General features: G+C 41.8%; 1 protein-coding gene across 1 annotated transcript in view; it reads left to right on the forward strand.

Annotated features, from left to right (window-relative positions):
• The first annotated feature begins 2131 nt into the window (after window positions 1–2131).
• IQUB (IQ motif and ubiquitin domain containing) overlaps window positions 2132–19297 on the forward strand; it is a 31980-nt gene continuing 14814 nt past the window's right edge. Inside the window, exons 1-8 of the mRNA XM_041001918.1 lie at window positions 2132–2242; window positions 4132–4642; window positions 6676–6810; window positions 8221–8382; window positions 8470–8642; window positions 8827–8982; window positions 12905–13115; window positions 18794–18969. Of these exons, the coding sequence (XP_040857852.1) occupies window positions 2132–2242; window positions 4132–4642; window positions 6676–6810; window positions 8221–8382; window positions 8470–8642; window positions 8827–8982; window positions 12905–13115; window positions 18794–18969 (1635 nt within the window). The remainder of the gene's footprint in view (window positions 2243–4131; window positions 4643–6675; window positions 6811–8220; window positions 8383–8469; window positions 8643–8826; window positions 8983–12904; window positions 13116–18793; window positions 18970–19297) is intronic.

Raw genomic sequence — 19297 nt, forward strand, 5'->3', positions numbered from 1 at the left:
CAGTGAGCATATAATACACTGTGTGTGAGCAGTGAACATACAATACACTGTGTGTGAGCAGTGAGCATATAATACACTGTGTGTGAGCAGTGAACATACAATACACTGTGTGTGAGCAGTGAGCATACAATACACTGTGTGTGAGCAGTGAACATATAATACACTGTGTGTGAGCAGTGAGCATATAATACACTGTGTGTGAGCAGTGAGCACCAACGCTGTGTGTGAGCAGTGAGCATATAATACACTGTGTGTGAGCAGTGAGCATATAATACACTGTGTGTGAGCAGTGAACATACAATACACTGTGTGTGAGCAGTGAGCATATAATACACTGTGTGTGAGCAGTGAACATATAATACACTGTGTGTGAGCAGTGAACATACAATACACTGTGTGTGAGCAGTGAACATACAATACACTGTGTGTGAGCAGTGAGCATATAATACACTGTGTGTGAGCAGTGAGCATACAATACACTGTGAGCAGTGAGCATATAATACACTGTGTGTGAGCAGTGAGCATATAATACACTGTGTGTGAGCAGTGAACATACAATACACTGTGTGTGAGCAGTGAGCATATAATACACTGTGTGTGAGCAGTGAGCATACAATACACTGTGTGAGCAGTGAGCATATAATACACTGTGTGTGAGCAGTGAACATACAATACACTGTGTGTGAGCAGTGAACATACAATACACTGTGTGTGAGCAGTGAGCATATAATACACTGTGTGTGAGCAGTGAGCATACAATACACTGTGTGTGAGCAGTGAACATACAATACACTGTGTGTGTGAGCAGTGAGCATATATAATACACTGTGTGTGAGCAGTGAACACCAACGCTGTGTGTGAGTGCCATTGCGGCCATGTGGAGCATGAACAAGCAGATGGAAGATTTCAGATAAAAGTGTGTGTGTGTGTGTGTGTGTGTGTGTGTATTTTAAAATGTTGGCCCGAGTCAGACCTCTTGGATTTCTTCCCAGATCCCCTACTAGACCTCTGTGTGTTCTAGTTTCCTCCTTAGAAAAACGAAGCTAATAGTTGCTCTGCAAAAAAATCGTGATGATTAAATTAGACATTGTTAAGTGTTTACTAACAGTGGTGGTTGAGAAAGCCAAAGGAAGCTTGTTGTATTTGCAGAGGAATTTACTCTCTTCCCTCAATACGATTGTGCTTCTGTCCTTAAAAAATGCCATTTATATTTAATGATTAACAAAAGTTGACTTATGCGGGAATTATTTAGGATCTCCAAATTTAACACAAGTAGGCACCTGTTACTGTACACCTGTGTTTTTCATTGTGGATTTTTGTTTTCCTTTCGATAATTCTTTTCAGATTTTGATTTTGTTCATATCTGTGAGGCTTACATTGTTACGAGTGTGTCATGGGTCTTGGAGGGAGGCAGGCTAACAGCGCGCGAAGGCGCTGGCCGTGGCGGTCCTCTCGCTCCCCGGGAGCCTGGAGGGCTTCCAGGCTTCCCCGCCGGAACCGCCGCCTCTCGCGGGGTTGCTAGGATACGACCCGTAACAGAATCCCGGAGTACCAGCGCTGCGCCTCAGGAGTCGGGGCACCCCGGGAGCCCAGCAGCCGCCCTTCTCCGCGAGGTAGGACCTGGCTCCGGTCGGGGCTGGCTGGGCTCCGTCGGGGCTGGCTGGGCTCCGTCGGGGCTCGGCTCCGGTCGGGGCTGGCTGACTGAGCTCCGTCGGGCCTCGGCTCGTCCCGCCTGTGCTGCCGCGGCCTCCCAGCGCTGTCCCTGGAAGCCGTGCGAGGACTGGCCGGGCTTTCGGGGCTGCTGCTCCAGCCGGCCCGTCTGGCGGGAGGCGGCAGCGCCAGGCAGAGCCCTCGCCTCCCACGGGCGCTCCTGGCGGGAACAGCACGGGACGAGGACGAGGCTGACCCCGCGAGGGCCGCGCCTTCCCGCAGACGTAAACCGTGCGTCTCCCGCAGGCTCCCGCCGCCCAAAAGCCCAACATGCCCGTGTTTGGTTGGTCGCAGGCTGGACTGGCACCCTGCCTTCACTAACATCCTAGCTTTCTCATAAATTATGCCAGACATCGTAGGGGAAGGGGGGACCCTTGTATGCACACCTAGGAGAGTTATTAAACGTTTCAACAAGGTTGAGATGTCTGATAAGACGCATACAGTCGGAGGGGTTATCATTGGAACATTGCGTTTTACCTACCCACCCACTGCCTCCAGTCCAGTTCTTCTGGAAGCATCGTGTGCGGATACGGTATGTGATTGTCGGTGAAATACGGTACCGACTGTTCTGGGCTTTGCCTTTGCACTTAGCGCTGTGTAGGTTGGAGCTGTATTCTGCACCGTGCATGGATGAGAAGTGCTGCGGAACAAAGTTTGGAAACCGTCGTAAGCAAACTATCCACACGTGTCACTAGCTGTTACTCTAAAACTTATATGTGGTCAGCGCCATATTTGCTAATATTATTAAAAGATTTATTTATTCTTAAAGGAAAGTCGCATTTACAGAGAAGGCGAGACAGACAGTTCTTCATCTGCAAGTTCACTCCCCAAGTGGCTGCAATGGCCGGAGCTGAGCCAGTCCCAAGCCAGGAGCCAGGAGCTTCTTTCGGGTCTTCCATGTGGGTGCAGGGGCCCAAGGCTTTGAGCTGTCCTCGACTGCTTTCCCAGACCACAAGCAGGGAGCTGGATGGGAAGTGGAGCAGCCAGGACAGTAACTGGTGCCTGTATGGGATCCTGGTGCATGCAAGGCAAGAACTTCAGTCACAAGACTACTGCACCAGACTCTATATTTGCAAAGATTATGATTCATTTTGCAAACATTTTCCCCTATTGACTAAAACGAATATGTGATACATCTGAGATATTTTTAATGTATACTTATCATTAGTCTTTTGGAAAATTTAAGAAATAATGTATTAGTAATAAGTAATATATATTTGGCCAGGAAAGAGAGAGAGAGATCTTCCATCCATCAGTTTGCTGCCTGTCAGTGGACTGAAGTCAGGAGCCTGGAACTCTAGTTGAGTCTTTCTCGTGGGTGACAGGGAGGACTCAGAGACGTGGACTGTCCTGCTGCTCTTGCACGCATATTGGCAGACAGATCAGAAGCTGGACAGCAGAACCCGATCTGGCACCCCGATACGGGATGCCGGAGTCATAAATGGTCAGTTAGCCCATTGGGCACCAACACTGGCTCCAACTGGCATTTATTAATGCTTGCTATGTGCCAGACAGTGTTTGCTGAGTACTTTTATGCAGTATTTAATTCTGTGGTGTTAAAACTATTGCCATGCGATGGTACTATTGGGAAAAACATTCCGGAGGTTAAGAACTCTCTATCTTAAAGTGACAGCACATACTAAGTATCAAAAACTTGGAGTATCTGGCGTTTTCATCCCAGCAGCACAGCCCCGTCTTGCAGGGTTTCATGGCTGACGGCACCAGTTCAGCAAGAGCACGCGTTGGAGGAGTAGCATTCCCAGACAGGTGGCCGGAGCGGGGGCTCTCGTGTGATAGCTTGCTCTCAGGAGAGGTTACCTAGAGGTGTTGGAGTATTGCCTTAATCCATTCTGAGGGCAGCCCTCCCAATGACCTCTTACTGGGCTCCAACTCGTCAGCATCACCCCGTGGTGCTGCCGCACCGAGGACCAGGCTCCTGACACCTGGGGACACCTTGACCGTATCCAGACCATCCCAGTGTGCCTACATCAATGCTTACACATGAGGAAACCAAACAAAGTGGGCTTCGTGACTGGATGGAGATGGCGCCTCATTTGTCAGGATTTGATACAATTGCTGCTACTGTCTCCCCACCTCCCACCCCTGCCCGGCTACTAGAGTCTTGAGAAATGGTCTGGGTAAACATTTTTTTTTTTTTAAATCTGATCTTGTATATATTTTACTAATTGGGTTGTTTCCTGCTTTCCTCGCTGCAGTGTAAATTTCGTTGCTGTGGGTATACTACTTCCCCTGTGTTGTGCAAGGACTTGGTGATAGGGTATTTTCAAGTTTGTTTTTTGTTTTCAAGAATATTTTTCTTAATTTTATTGTTTCAAGATTGTCCTTTTGTTACTCATTTCTAGTTTCTGTGGTGTTTCATTGAAATTTTATCAACCCTTTTTGCCTGATTTTTTTTTCTAGGCTAATCAGCATTTTAGAAAATTAGGAAGCTACATTGTAGTAGATCATGGGCATATACCAGTGTTGGATTTGCTATTTTGTGTAGACGCTTTTTCATACGTAGTAAGCATGTTTATCTTTCTCCCATTTAGAAAAATGTCGGATCAAGAGGAGAAAGAGTTTGACTCAGTTGACCCGGAAACAGAAAGTGAGGATGCATACGCTACAGAGAACATTCCAGCTCCCTCAGGAGAGCCTGAAAGAGCAGAACAAACTGCAAAGCAGGAGGCTGAAGCAGATGGGCCTGGCGAGGGCAGGGACGTCCCCGAGGAGCGGCCGAGTGACCGCAGCTTTTCAAGCCTCGAGTCAAGCGAGGAAGGGCAGCCGGAAGAGGGTCGCTCGCCCAGTCAGGCTCCGCCCACTGCAAGGCAGAAGCGGAAGCAGAGTCCAGGGGACAGTCTGGAACTTCTGGATAGAATAAAGGCCGCGAAGGAGGCTTTGCAAACGTCCCTGGTCGACTCTTCAGCGACAGGTATCGGTGCCCGGGAGGAATAGTACATTCCATTTCCTCACTGTACAGAACCATTCATTTTTCTTGCTTGTTTATTTTTGTTTGAAGACTTGCTTTACATTTACAATATCACTTGCCCTTTTCCTCAACCAATAAACAGCTGTGTGTATTATCTGTTCTTCCTTAACAGATGAAGAACATTAACTTTTAAATACAGGCCAGATGGGAACAGCTTCTGCTCCAGGATTCCTAGTTCTGTGCCTGCCAGGTGCTCATTCTAGACTTCATGCTGCTTTTACATACTTGTAAAGTCTGCTCAGTGTTTGTTTTTGATAGCTTCAGAAAGATTATTGTCTTTCCTTGTAGGCCTATTTTAAGTTGATACGCAAAGCAATGTTGCCACAATGTGGGGCAGAGCACAGGTGAGCAGCCGTAAGGGCGCTCCTGAGATCTGTTCTATTTGCATGTGTAACAGCTGCTTTTCCTCCATATCTTGAGCCCCGAGAGAGCTTCCATCCTTAGGGTAGAGCACAAGGGCCATCACTGAACAACACTGACAACTGCTGAGTGTGGCCGCTGAAATGCAGGCTTCGAATCCAGTGGGAGCGTTTGCCATGGTGAGGAGTGTCCACACAGCGGCCAAGGGGAGGAGGGCAGAGAAGTGACAGCAGCGGCCGCACCCGACCAGCCGAAGCAGTCTGCGCTCAGTATCGTTGTTCATTGGACATTGAGCTTCCATTTTTGGATGTTTCTGTCTTTGCCTGTTCATGTGATTTATAAGAAATGTGCTTTTCCATTCTTTTGATTTTTCAAAAATTGCTTTGAGCTTCACAAATTCTCTGAATATAGTTCCCTGTCCTGAAGCTACTACTGTGAAAGTTTTAAAATATTTTAAAAATAGGTTTTGGCACCCTTAAAATGATTAAAATAGCTGCTTGGTGGTATAACATCTCTTTAACACCTGAAAGTATTCTCTTTGTTGGTAGAGAACTGGAAAAGTAAACTTTAACAAACTCAAAGAATCTCAGAGATGCGATTGCCTAGTTACATCTTCTTAGGGCATTTTTGGTGAGTGTCTCATTCAGTTTTAAAAAACATCATCTCAAAATATATATCTCGAAATATATAAGAGTTTTTGGTCTACCATATGTAATCTCCACTTCATCTTACTTCATGTGCCCCATCAAAATATAAAGATTTAGATAGAAAAGATTTGCATTGGTATTTTTTTAAAAGATTTATTTATTTTTATTGGAAAGGTGGATATTCAGAGGGGAGGAGCGACAGAGAGGAAGATCTTTCATCCGATGGTTCACTCCCCAAGTGACCACAATGGCTGGAGCTGAGCCAGTCCTAAGCCAGGAGCCAGGAGCTCTTCTGGGTCTCCCATGTGGGTGCAGGGTCCCAAGGCTTTGGACCATCCTCGACTGCTTTCCCAGACCACAAGCAAGAAGCTGGATAGGAAGTGGAACTGCCGGGATTAGAACCGGCGCCCACATGGGATCCAGGCACATGCATGGCGAAGATTTTTACCACTATGCTATCGCACTGGGCACTGCATTCGTGTTTAAAGGCTGTATTTCCTTCTTGTAATCTATGACTGTGTACAGATTTTGTGATAACGGTTTTTTCATCATGGAAGCATGTTGCATTTCCTGTTTTGTAGAGTGGGGTATGGATTATACAATGAACTTTATAATGCCCATTTTTAAAGTTTTGGGACATCATTTCTTTCTCAAGATCTCCCTTTCCTGTTCTTACTACAGAATAGTGCTTGATTTTCTGAAACATTTACTGTGTTTATAACTGAATAATGTAAACCAGTTATTGACAACGGATGGTAATTCTTGAGATCTTGAATGAATTTCCGCAGCAGAAGCCTACAACAGGATGTTAGTCACTCACTCCGAGTAGTGAGGAGACCCGGTGTAGTCGGGCTGCCTTCTATGTGATTAAAATATTGGTTGATAATTTTGTATCTGTTTGCAGGTAATAGGTTGCTGTTCCTCTATGCTTGACTTCAATTCTTTTTTTTTTTTTCTTTTAATCTACAGTAAAAGTTATACTTATCCCTGTGGGCCAGGAGATTGTAATTTCTTACAAAGTTGACAGCATTTTTAAAAATCTCAAGGATTATTTTTCACAATTCTTAAGTGTCCCCGCTTATTTACTGCAGATAAAGTATGCAGGTAAGTTTGGAGACTTACTAAGTTAGTCGTAGCTTGGTTAGTTTTAACATGCAGCGAATCGAAACCTTTGGTTTCATATAAATATTTTGATGCTTTCTTTTTGGATACCATAGTTGTACAATTATGTTCTGAACATATTTTTCTCGAGGACATATTTTTCCAACACACTGTGCCAACTACTCAAAGAGGAGATGCATAGCGTAGTTTCCACAAGGCGTAGTGGAAACAGGTGTGAGACGCTATGGGAGCGGGGGGAAGGAATCTCGGATATTGTAATCCACCTAAATAAATGAAGAATGGTATGGTACTAGGTCAAATCCCAAAAAGACAAGAAGGTTTGAATGATTGGAGGTAGATTAAGCACGGGAGAGGCGAGCAGAAGGCAAGGACAAGGGGAACGAGCGATGCTGCCCAGGACAGGGAGGGTCCAGCAGTGCAGCGCGGCGTGAGGGCATTCCCGTGGCGTCTGGTCTCCATGGTGTATGCGCAGCGGTGAGCAGCCGGCTGACGCTGCATAGGCCTTGTGTCTAGTAGGAAGTCTTTGGAGTTAACTAGACCAATATTTTCACAGAATGTATAGAGGCAAATGCCAATATTTTACCTTAAACGTTTGGGGACTTGAGGGGCAGTTGGTGTTGTGGTTAAATGCTTCTCGGGATTTTCAGTGCAAAACTAAACTTCATATACATACCTTGAAATGCGTTCATTTATGTCAGCTTTGTATTTTGAAGAAAGGAAAAGGAGGAATTCTTTGGAGTGTACCAGGGGAGTGGGTATTGAACTAATCATGTTTTTGCTGATCTGGCTTGGGGTAATGAGTAACAGGTTGCAGTGTTTACTAGAGCCAATGTTTAGAATATTATTCTGCTCCTGCTATAGAATGCTTGTGTTTTTAGATATTAAGAATTTCTGTGTTTATTATGCATTTGCTTGCAGTGCGTTGAGACTTGGAGCTCTGTGTACAAGGCTGAATTCCTGCTCAGGAAAGCCACGCTCAGTCTTCCTGATTTGCAGTACAGCACATATGTATATATTTGGTTTGGGGGATTTTATACAAACATGTGAGCAAGAGGTGGAGCCATTAATCCTGCATGACAAAGCTAAACATGTTTAATGTTTTGCATCTTCTTAAAATGAACACACATGATTAAGCATTTCCAGAAATCTCTTGCAGATCATGGTAACTATAGTTAATGAGAAAGCTGTATACCTGAGAGGTCCTGGGAGAGTAAATTTTAAGTATTTTTTTTTCTCACAAAAACAAAACTATGTAAAGCAGTAGATATACATAGTTAGCTTGACAGGCATTCTACAATGTTCAGATATATCAAAAGATGAGATTGTGCATCATTAAAAAAGAAGAAAGCCATATTACTGTCATGAAATTTCTTAAAATTTTTATTTTTTTAGGAAAAATTGTTAAAAATAACGAGTCTCTAATTCAATATGGAGTCAAGCCACAGGATATTATACAAGTGGAAATCTTTTCTGCAAATCAAGAACTGTATCCAATCACAAATGTGGCTGTACTGAAAAAGCTCTCTCACATCATAACTGTCACCGTAGAAACTGGTTAGTTACTTGACGCTTTTTGGACAAAGTATTTTACACTTTCTTTGTACTGGAAGTTTCTTTCAATTTTGTATTTTATCTCTTCAGGCATTGATCAGTCCCAGGAGGTAGTTGTTGAGGTTATCAAATCTGACTTTCATAAACCATTTCTTGGTGGATTCAGACATAAAATAACAGGCATAGAATATCATAATGCTGGAACGCAGACTATACCTAAAAAGATTTCTGGAAGACCTGATGTATTTTGTAGGGATACACAGGTAATATTTTAAATTTGTCATGTAAGTTTCTGAAGTTATAGCATCAGCAATCACTGTAACATATGAATCTAAAAATCTTCTAAATGTATAGAAATTAAAGTAATAGAAATTGAAAATGTAGAAAAATAATTCTCCTTCTGTATTTACATAGTGGGCACTTACATTTCCCATGTTTTTATTTCAGACAGTTTCTCTGAGAAAAAAGTTCCAGCAGACTGCAAATACAACATCCACACAAATGACCAAAATTGGTGTGTATGTTTCAAATATAACTGACAAATTGGTAACACCAGGAAAATACTTCTCCTCTGAAGACCAAGGTGACCGAAGATTACAGGCGGTAAGAGAACTTGATAGATGAATATGAAAAATGTGATTTGAGTATTGAATCAGTGAATTGTTCCTGGTTGGCTCTGTGTTTGACTAAGCCACACAGGCTTGCGAAGGAATTCCTGTGTGTGTGTGCCTCGTTTGATGGGTAATAAAAGGAATCTTTATCTCTAATATGAGGAACCAGAATATTAAATATTTCTAGTCTGTCTCAGTTCCATAGTGAGACCCAGGTGCTCTTTGTGCTGTGTTTGGTCACCATCAGCCTTCTGAACAGTTCTGTGCCATGATGCTAACTCCTGTCGCAGCAGAACTGCGCGGGGAGACAGACTAGATGGGACATTGAAGTCTGCTTTCCCTGAAGATTGGACAGCTGCTCTGCTGTGTCATTTACTGTCTGCTGGTCTGTCTTCATTCTTTGCTTTCAACATATGAGCACATAGTTGGATCCACTTCCTTGCAAATGACTAAGAAATGATGATTATAATGCAGATTTTGTTTTGTTATTGGAAAGAATTCGAAAGTTAGGCTGTTTTTCTAATTCAGTTGACACAAAGTCTTGAAAGAGAAACTTGTAGTACCAAAAAAAAAAAAAAAAAACCAAACCAACAAGTCTACTGACTCACTGCCCGAAAGGGCTCACTGTGTCGCTGGGAGCCAGTTAGGACACCAATCTGATAAATTTTTACTTCATCAGTTCACACTAGTTTTTTTTTTTTTTTTAACCAAGCAAAAGAAAAGAGGGAGTTATTGAATTTTGGGAAGAGGAGAGAGTTAAACCTGATTGTACCAGGGAGGATGGCGTCAGCCATCAAATAATTCACCCCGTGGAAGTTTGGAAAGTGAACTGAAGGCTTTCGGATGGGAAATGGGGAGTAGAAAGCAGGTTGGTACCTAAATCAAAAGGATTAGTTAAGAGTGGAAGGAATACATTTATAACGAGTTCTTCCTTTATCTCCACTGTGCCTTTCTGCCAGGTCATACCTATTTTGCCTTGGAAGTTAACTGGTTAGTGTTTATTTTGAATCTTTTGCATTAAGCAAGATTATATTGTGTGACTATGGATAGTGTGTGACTGTAGATATTTTTATCCTCATTCCTGCCATCTCATTTTTATTACTAGTCACTTATTGCTTGTTTATTCTTTCATTAATCTTTTCCTCAGTTTGCTGATTTGTTCAATCTGTTGCTGTAAAGTGCAGAAGCAGATACTTAATTTCTATTTTCCTAATAGTTACTTGTAACTTTTTTTGTTTTTATTTGAAAGGCAGAGTTACACAGAAAGAAGGAGGGACAGAGAGAGGGAGAGATCTCCCATCTGTTGGTTCACTTCCCAAATGGCTGCAACAGCCAGAGCTGGGCTAGGCTGAAGCCAGGAGCCAGCAGCATCTTCCAGGTCTCCCAAATGGATGCAGGGGCTCGATGATGCTACTGTCCCGGTCCCATTAACCTCTTTTTTTTTTTTTTTAAACATTCCTAAAGCTTTTATGCAAGTAAATCTGTAATCAAGCTATCTGACTTCTGAAAAAACTTTAATAATTCCTTCTTTTTTTCATGTCTTCAATCCTCTTTTTCATCTTTACATAAGGTGAGGATTTGATCAGTAATTACAATTAAAAAATTATGCACAGTTTCTTATATATCTTATATTTTTATGTATGTATATTATATTCTCTAGTCAAATGTTTCTAAATGCACATTCTTTTTTATACGTAAGATCCTGTTGGCTTACACTTTTGGAAAGTTTTTTAACTCACCTTTGAATGTTCCTTTTGAACGTGTTTTATGCCTGCTGGCATTCAGTCTGCTGATTCTCTTAGAAGTTATGCGAGGGGCATAAATCGTCTAATTTTGTACTGAACTACATATTTGAGTTGCAGTTTGAGTGTAGAAGATTACATATCCACTTTTTTTCAGCCTTGTGATGGCCCTTTTCTACCTGAGGGCTCATATCTCACTTTGGGAAATGTACTTCCATTGTATTTTCAGTAATTTCTGTGACTGACTTTCTCCATTCTGCCTGGAACTTACACAGACATAGTTTGTTTGGCATGTGTGGATTTATCTTTTATGTCGTTTACTTTTTCTTCATTTCTTCCAATTTTTAGAACTTCTTGGTCTCCCTTCCCACCTGCAAACTCATACTCTAAAAGATTGTCTCCCTTCATTCTTAGTTTATTCATAATTCCTTCTTAGGCCGTGCACACTCTGCACATGAGCTTGATAAAGCACCACATCTCTGCCAGTGGTCATCTTCCCTTCTTCCGTTACGGCAAAGCTTTATCCAGGCACACGGCTGCCTCCCTGCAACCTTCCTCCCCCATCAGCGAGACTTTATGATCAAGATCTGGCTATTGATATATGACAGGAAATGGCAGAAGTCACTTGCAAAGTTTGCTGTTTGTTATTCGCTGGAAGACAGCAAGAAGCATAGCAGCCAGTGGGGCCGTACACATTGGAAGCTGTTTGTGAAACCCAGACGGACTTTCCAACCAGTGGTTAAGTGCTTGCCAACCTTAGGTAACCATCGGAGAGGACAGAAACTGTGTTGTTCGCACAACTGCGTTTAACAAGTTCAGTAGCACCTAAGCTAATACACATTCTATTGGTGTGAATTTGAAGATAAACATTTCGCCTTATTTTTTTGTTGGGTCTTTTATATTGATTGATTTATACTGCAGACTTTATTTTCTCACTGAAAATGTAAACAGTGTCTGATCTGTTTTTCTCTAGTAAAATGGCTCTTAAAACGTTAGAATTGACATCCCTGCAACAGTTTTGTGTTTTTAAATAAGTAAGAATGTTATGCTCTATGCCAGATTTCTGGTTCAGTCGGTACCTCCAGAGCGAATGAAGTCTGGAATCTGTGCAGTCTGTTGCGGGTCAAGCCAGAGCCATCGGTCTTCAGGGGCGTGGCCTATGGGCGATGCTCCGGGCAGGTGCTCTCTGTTAAGTTAGGGTCTTTGACTTTTTGGCTCTTCAATGTTGGGCTAGGTTTGGACCTGCGCTCATGGGGTGTTTGAGGTTCTCAGGGTGCCGTACGCCAGCAGCACATGTATTTACAGTAATCTCACCCTAGTGCCCTGAAAGGCATCCCGGAGGCCTGGTTTTAGGAGAGAGCAGCTTTCTGTTCAGGGTACTTCTGTTTGTCATGCGGAAGACTCCCGCCTCGGTGCGAGCATGCGTGCAGCTCGGGTTGAGAGTGTGCTGTCCTACCTAGTAAGGTATATTGGAGTCCAAGCTGATTTTTTCTTGTCTGCACTAAGCTTTCCTTATTGGTCTCTGTCTATCTGGGCTAATTTTGGGGGGTTCTGGAGCAACCCTGATGGTCATTGTGAGAGAGGATGGGGAGCCAAAGTTGGAGCTAAGTAAGGACCAGAGAAAGCTCCTCTTCTCCCGAGTCCCGAAGGAAGTTGACTGTTCTGTTTCTGAGGAACATATTCGTATGTTTAGAGACTACAATTTTACTCAAGTCTGATCCTAAAGTAATGAAAATTAACATAACCTAGAGACGATTCAGGTTGACCACAATAGTAGTATTATTTATTGAGGATGTGATGCACAGGGTTGGCTAGGCAATACTATGTCACCATTTTACACACGAGGGCCTTAAGTAGAGGTGGCAAATAGCTTACCCCAAATCAGTGAGTGAGTGGCAATGGAAGATTCAGGCTGATCCGTGCTCCTCAGCATCGTGCTCACAGCCAACGATCAAAGTGTAGTAACTGGACTAGGGAGCCAACAGCAGCCACAAGCCATGTCTGTGATTTTACGTTCATTTTTTGAGAAGATCTTGCAGGGAACGAGCCACAACTAGATTCCAAGGTTTTGTTGTTGCTGCTGGATTGGAAATTATCTTTGTTCCCTTTTTTATTATTTGATGAAAAAGTTACCAATAGGTTTTTAAAAAATTGCCTTTAATGTGACCGTAGGTGATAAAGATTCAGACGTACTACAGGCGATGGCATGCTAGAATCTTTGTAGAGAATTTAAAAATACAGAAGAAGCGGAGGCTGGAATGGGAAGCAGAGGAAGAATTAAGGAAGCAAAGAGAAAAGGAAGAATGGATGCAATTGGACTATCACCGGAGGCATAATCCTAAGACAAATGATGACTTTGAGCTTCTTTATAATGCATTGGAACGTAAGTCTGACACCGACTTTGCATAAAATATTACCTTTTAATTTTGCTCCCATAGAAAAAAATTTTAGGGACACAAAGGAAGACTGTTACTTTTATGTCGATTTGCTGGGAACGAGGACTAGAGAATTCAGAAAGACAAACAATATCTTACATTTGGGACAGGAATTAAAGCTGGGATAAAATTTGATATGCTTTCCTATTAGTTGTTAGTTGGCACAGTATGTACGCTGCCCTGTGAATTTAAAGTTTTGCTATGTGATTCAATGAGATATTCTCGCATGTGACAATGAGGTTTTCTGACGGTTTGGGCAACTGGTGTACTCAGAACTGAGCTGTCTTTCATCCATCAGTCTGGCCTCTGGGGCGATTTTGCTGAGAAAGGGTTTTCAACAACCTCCTAATCCCAACCTATTTATAATAATATGTAAATGTTATTATGAACAATATGTTGTCTGAACGATACCTGTACTTTCCCTCTCACCCCCCAGAACTTGTGTCAAATCACCAATAAATTAAAACTTGAAAAGCCAGGCACGTCCTCTGCTCCGTTGCCTTTCTTAGGGTCCTTTCCCTGTTGCCCACTTTTCAATCTCAAGTTACACATCACCTAGTTGAAGTCTTATGGGACTGGCAGAGTTATAGCAGGAGAGGAGGGCTTGCGGCAGAGAAATAAGGAAGAGACAGGAGAGAGAGAGAGAAAGCATGCCATTCACTTTCCAGATGGCCACAGTGTTTGGGGCAGCTGCATCTGGGTCTCCCACTGTGTAACGGTAATCTCTAAGTTTTATTTTGTTGTAGTTAATATTCTAATTTCATAGACTTAGTAATTTATACTGCTCTTTCATGTGCGTTTCGCTCATGCCGTATTTGGAACTCCAGGCTTTGGAAGTGCTGCCCTCTTGTGGCTGACGTTGACAATTGTACTTGAGCTCTGATTCATAGCAGTTAGATGGAACCTTCCAAAGTACTCTCATTCAGTAGTAACAGTAAAAAGATGTCTGGTTAAGACAAATAATTTCACTATGTGGGATAATTTATTTAGATGCACACGAATACACATACAGGAAATATTTTTTTTCTTGTGGCAATATGTTGGCGGTGACTCATTGAATTGATAGTAGGACTGAAAACTGAAAAAACAAAAACAAAAACAAAACAACAAACCATGCTACAAGTGCTACGTGTTCCTTGTTCTAAAGAAAACCTGGCATCACTGAGTTTATTTGTCAGATTTTAACATTTTGTATAAATGGACCTATGCAGAATGGTTTTTTAGAGCTAGCTTTTAGAATTTGATCCCTGCTAGCCACACGCTGTGATGCTCTTTCTCCCTGTTGGACGCGCCATTGCCCAAGTGTACCACAATCTGTACATTCATTTCCCTGTCCACTTGTTTTTCTTTCAGTTATTGTTAAATATAACTGCTACAACTATGTCTTTTTTGTTTTTTGTTTGTGTTTGTTTTACTAAATACAGACACACACGCACCTCTCTCTGTATGTATATATATCTTGAGTAGAAACATCTTCTGGGTCTCCCGTGTGGGTGCAGGGTCTCAAGGCTTTGGGCTACCCTCTACTGCTTTCCCAGGCCACAAGCAGGGAGCTGGATTAGAAGTGGATCAGCCAGAACTTGAACCTGCACCCTTGTGGGATGTTAGCACTTGCAGGTGGAAGATTGGTCTGTTGAGCCATGGTGGTGGCCCTGACTTCTTCATCTTCGGCTTGAATCCCACCAGCTCCTTCTTTCCATCTCTTTATAGAGTTTGTAATTGTGAAATACAGTTGCCCCAGCCTGCTGAGGACAATCAGAAAGTGTAACTCTGTGTTTCAGTGTTCTGGTCCACCCTCTTTCTGTCCGCTCTCCGCCTGCTTTTCCCAGCCTCTAGTAATTAGTATTTGAAGTTCAAATCAGTTTTCTGAACTACTGCATATGAGAGAGAACCCGTGATATTCATTTTTCATGTGTTTGACTTATTTCACTTAATGTAGTCATCTCTAGCCACATCCATTTGGTTGTGAATGTTGGGATTTCATTTATTTTTTAATGGCTCAGTAATGGAATATTGTGTATCTAGACCACATTTTCTTTCTCTTTCATCTGTCAAGATCACCTAGGTTGATTCCACGTCTTGCGAATAATGCTGCAATGAATGGAGTTATTAATACAGACTCTCTGATAGGCTGCTTTCATTCTCTTAAAATACATTCCTGGAACTGGGGTTGCTGGTCGTTGCGTAGAACTGTCTAAGCTTCTGAGGCGCACTGTTCGTCATCGCGGCTGTCTTTATTTGCATTCCCACCATGAGTACATGGATAATGACTCCTTTTTCTGTGTGCTCAGCAACAGTTTTTGTTTTATGACTTTTGGCTGTCATTCTAACTGGGATAAGGTTGTTCCTCATTGTGATTCTGATCTTGATTTCTCTGATGCGTAACAAATACTGGAATACCGAAAATTTCTTCATTCATTCATTCATTTTGCTTTGAATTTCATTCATTCTTTTTGCTTTGAAATGCCATTCCTTTGCCCTTTTCTTGCCTGGATCGTTGGCTTTGTTGTTGTTGCTGTTTAGTTCCTGATTTGTGAATAAATCAGATGAATAGTTTGAACATGTTTCCTCCGAATCTGTATGTTCTCTTGTCAGTCTGGTGATTCTGTGCGAACTTCTTAGTTTGGCATAGTCCCAGTGATGTAGTGTGGCTTTTGTTGTCTTACAGAAGTTGCTTGTATTAATAACTTCAAGTGTTTTCCTTATAATTTTTCTGGTAAATTTACAGTTTCAGATCTTATATTTAGATTTTTTTTGGACAATTTTGGGTAAATTTTTATACAGGGTGAAAGGTGGGGACACAATTCAATCTGCATATTTATATTCAGTTTTCTCAGAACCATCCATTAAAGAGGCTATCCTTCCATGCTGGTTTCCTTAAATAAGAGAGAACATATGATATTTGTTCTTTTCCAGTATGGAAAGTGTAACCTCAGTAATCCGATCCATACTGTTTTTTGTTTGTTTGTTTGCCTTTTTGGCTGTATCCCATGTGTTTTGATGTTTTTTTATTTCAGTTTTGTTTATTCCAAATAATTTCTTTTCTCTTGTTGAATTCATCACTGGCTCATGGATTACACGGTGGCACCATTTTTCCCAAGAGACTTTTGTGTTTCTTTTTTGTCACTCGTGTGTTGGTTACTCAGTGGTGCATTTTCTCATGGTGCTGTAATTTGTCATGTTTCTTAAAGTTCTTTTGGCTGGGAAAGCTATTCTTAAATAATAAATTCATCAATTACAGTTTTCCTCCCACATTCACCATATAATTTACCTTTCAAATTTACAATCCTTTTGCTGGACATGATTCAGTTTTTTAGATTTACAAATCCTCTCGCCTGACAGACCAAGCTGTGCAGTGTTCGAATAATGTGTTCTTGCTGAAGGCCAGGATGGAGTCCAACTGAACGTGACTGGCAAGTGCTTAACCTGATCTAGATGATTTGCAGTTGATTTTGGAGAGGAGAAGTTCTCTGATAATTCTGTGAAATAAGAGATCATGAAAGTCAGTGGTTATCAGGAGAGAAGCAGAATACACATGGCTTCAGATAATTCTGATTCAGAGACTAACGTTAAAGTAAACCAGAAGTTTAAATAGAAGGCAAATACTGTTTCTAATAATATGAATTACATATAGATGTAAAGCATTGTGAGGTATTCCTGCAACTTTACAAAGAAGTAAACATGCCTGGAATATAATAATGTGTTGTCCATTTCACTTGATTGAATCACATCTAATTGAATTAAAGGGAAAACAATCTTCTATCAAGCAGATGTATATTCACAGGGAATATTGGACTCTAGGATGAAGACAGCTAGAAAGCAAAGCAGTTCATTCAAGAGACTAAGTCTTTCTCACTTTAGTGTACATCCTGGAGCTAACTAGGATTCCTTTCAAGAAATGCAGCAACAATAAACAATCCAGTTGAGAAACGAGCTAAGGATCTTCCTTCCTTCCTTCCTTCCTTCCTTCCTTCCTTCCTTCCTTCCTTCCTTCCTTCCTTCCTTCCTTCCTTCCTTCCATTCCTGTACCCTCCTTCCTTCCTCTCTTCCTTTCTTTTTCTTTTACAAAGCATTTACTTATTTGAAAGGCAGATTGACAGAAAGGTAGAAGATCTTCCCATTTACTACTTTACTTACCAAATGGTCACAGTGGTCAGGGTTGTGCCGAGCTGAAGCCAGGAGCCCAGAACTCCATCTTGGTCTTCCACATGCATGTTAGAGGCCTGAGTATTTAGGATACCTGCTGCTTTTCCTGCATTAGTATAGAGCTGGATACGAAGGGGAGCATCTGGTATCATGAATGGCGTCTGTAGGTTTGTGGGTAACAACACCTACTTTACTAATTTCTCAGAGAATTAAATGAGTTCATAAGCACCAAGTTCTTGGAACAGAGCCTAGCTGAGCACTACGTGGTGACTGCTGTTGTTTTTACTGTATTGTTTAGTAACAAAGAGGTTAGTGGGAATTAAAAAAAAAAAAACAAGAGATGGAGGTAAGTTGCATAGTTGTTAAAAAGATTTTTTTGGTTTAGTTTAAAATTTTTTTTAACAGTGCTACTGTACTAGTAAAAGGGAAGTTAAGTCTAAATAAAGCTACAGGAAAGAAGAGGGTGAAGCCTCTGGGGGCAAGGAAAGATGACATGATGAAACCAGTATGTCTTTCTGGAGTGAGAGTATCCTGAAAGAAGCTAAATCCTTCTATAATCCTCAGCAGATGGCAGGCAAGACAACTGGCCACGAAGAAGTATGAAATAGAAGATGTACATGTTTTAGACATAATTACTACACTTAGCTTTTCTCCATCTTGTTCTATGCTAAAATACGTTTTCTGACTTTTCCTGCATGATTTACTATGATAGTCATTGTCTTCTGTATTAGTTTGAAATACTAGGCATCCTTCAGGTGTTCCAAAATTCTGTCATTTTGAAAAACAGTAAGTTGGAGTTAGAAGTGAAAGATGAGGGGAAGAGGTAAAATTAGAAGGCCAGAACATTGCAAACTGGGGAGAAATTTAGCAACTACACAAGTTGAGAGAGGTGAGGAAAAAGAATGTGTCTGGTGAATCTTAAACTGGTGTAGCCTGATGAAGTCCAAGGATCAGTCGGTGCTTACGTGACTGACTGGGGAGAGCTGCGTTGCTGGGCAGGCACAGGTAGGCCCTGACACACGCCTTGTTTTCTCTAACTGATACATACAAGGGCAGTGTGGTCTTGGCACCAACAGTGTGGGAGATTCAAAGTTTTGGGGCTGTCAGCTACAAGCACTGCTTGTGGGGATTCTGAGAAACACATAGACAAGGCTATGGACAAAACCCAAGCTCTGTGTGTGTGTGTCTGTGTGTGTGAGTGTGCGCGCGCACACACATGCATGCTGGGGAGTGTGTTGACCGGGCAGCATCATTTGATGCTATCTGCACAGCTTTCTTTTTGTTTGTTTGACTCAGTAGCTTCAAGTTGGTTAGCTCCCGTCATCCTATTTTGCCTCCACACAACAGGTGTACACTATCAGTCATTCTGTTCACATATATTGTCTAAATTGATATACAAATAAACTGTCATGGTAAAAAGAATGATCTGTGAAGAATCAGGTTTTGAAAACTCATGAGTCTTTTTGTGTTATTCTTCTAGTCTGGAAGCAAAAGGAACTTGACCGCATTAACCAATCTTTGACTGGAGCTGAAAGGAAAGCTGCTTTGTGCGAACTGCTGGAGAAAGAAACCCAGTTAATTGCTTCCATTGGGAGACGTAGACATGATGCTTATATGACGAGCCAGGAAGAAGCAGTACAAGCCTTTTTGGATAAGGTCAGTGAAGATACTGCTGTTTAAATATAGTGCAGAGTAAGTTTAAAAAGACGGAATCATGAACGAAAGGCGACTTGTAGTAAGAGTTTCCATGAATTTTGTTGAGCATTTTGACTAACCATTTCCTTCAATTCTCTGTATGAATTTTCCACCTGATACAGTGTGCCTAGGACTTTAACTGCAGCCTAGCATACAGATGGACAACCAACACAAAATTGGCATGTTTTTGACAAAATAGGGAAAGAAAGAAATGCCTTGTTTGTGACTCAGTTCATATGATTTAGGCTGGCTAGATAAATGAGTCACATATTCTGATAAAAAAAATCTA

The sequence above is a fragment of the Ochotona curzoniae genome, unplaced genomic scaffold, assembly GCF_017591425.1.
Source record: "Ochotona curzoniae isolate NIBS_2020 unplaced genomic scaffold, NIBS_Ocur_1.0 scaffold_2476, whole genome shotgun sequence".
Lineage (NCBI taxonomy): Eukaryota > Metazoa > Chordata > Mammalia > Lagomorpha > Ochotonidae > Ochotona > Ochotona curzoniae.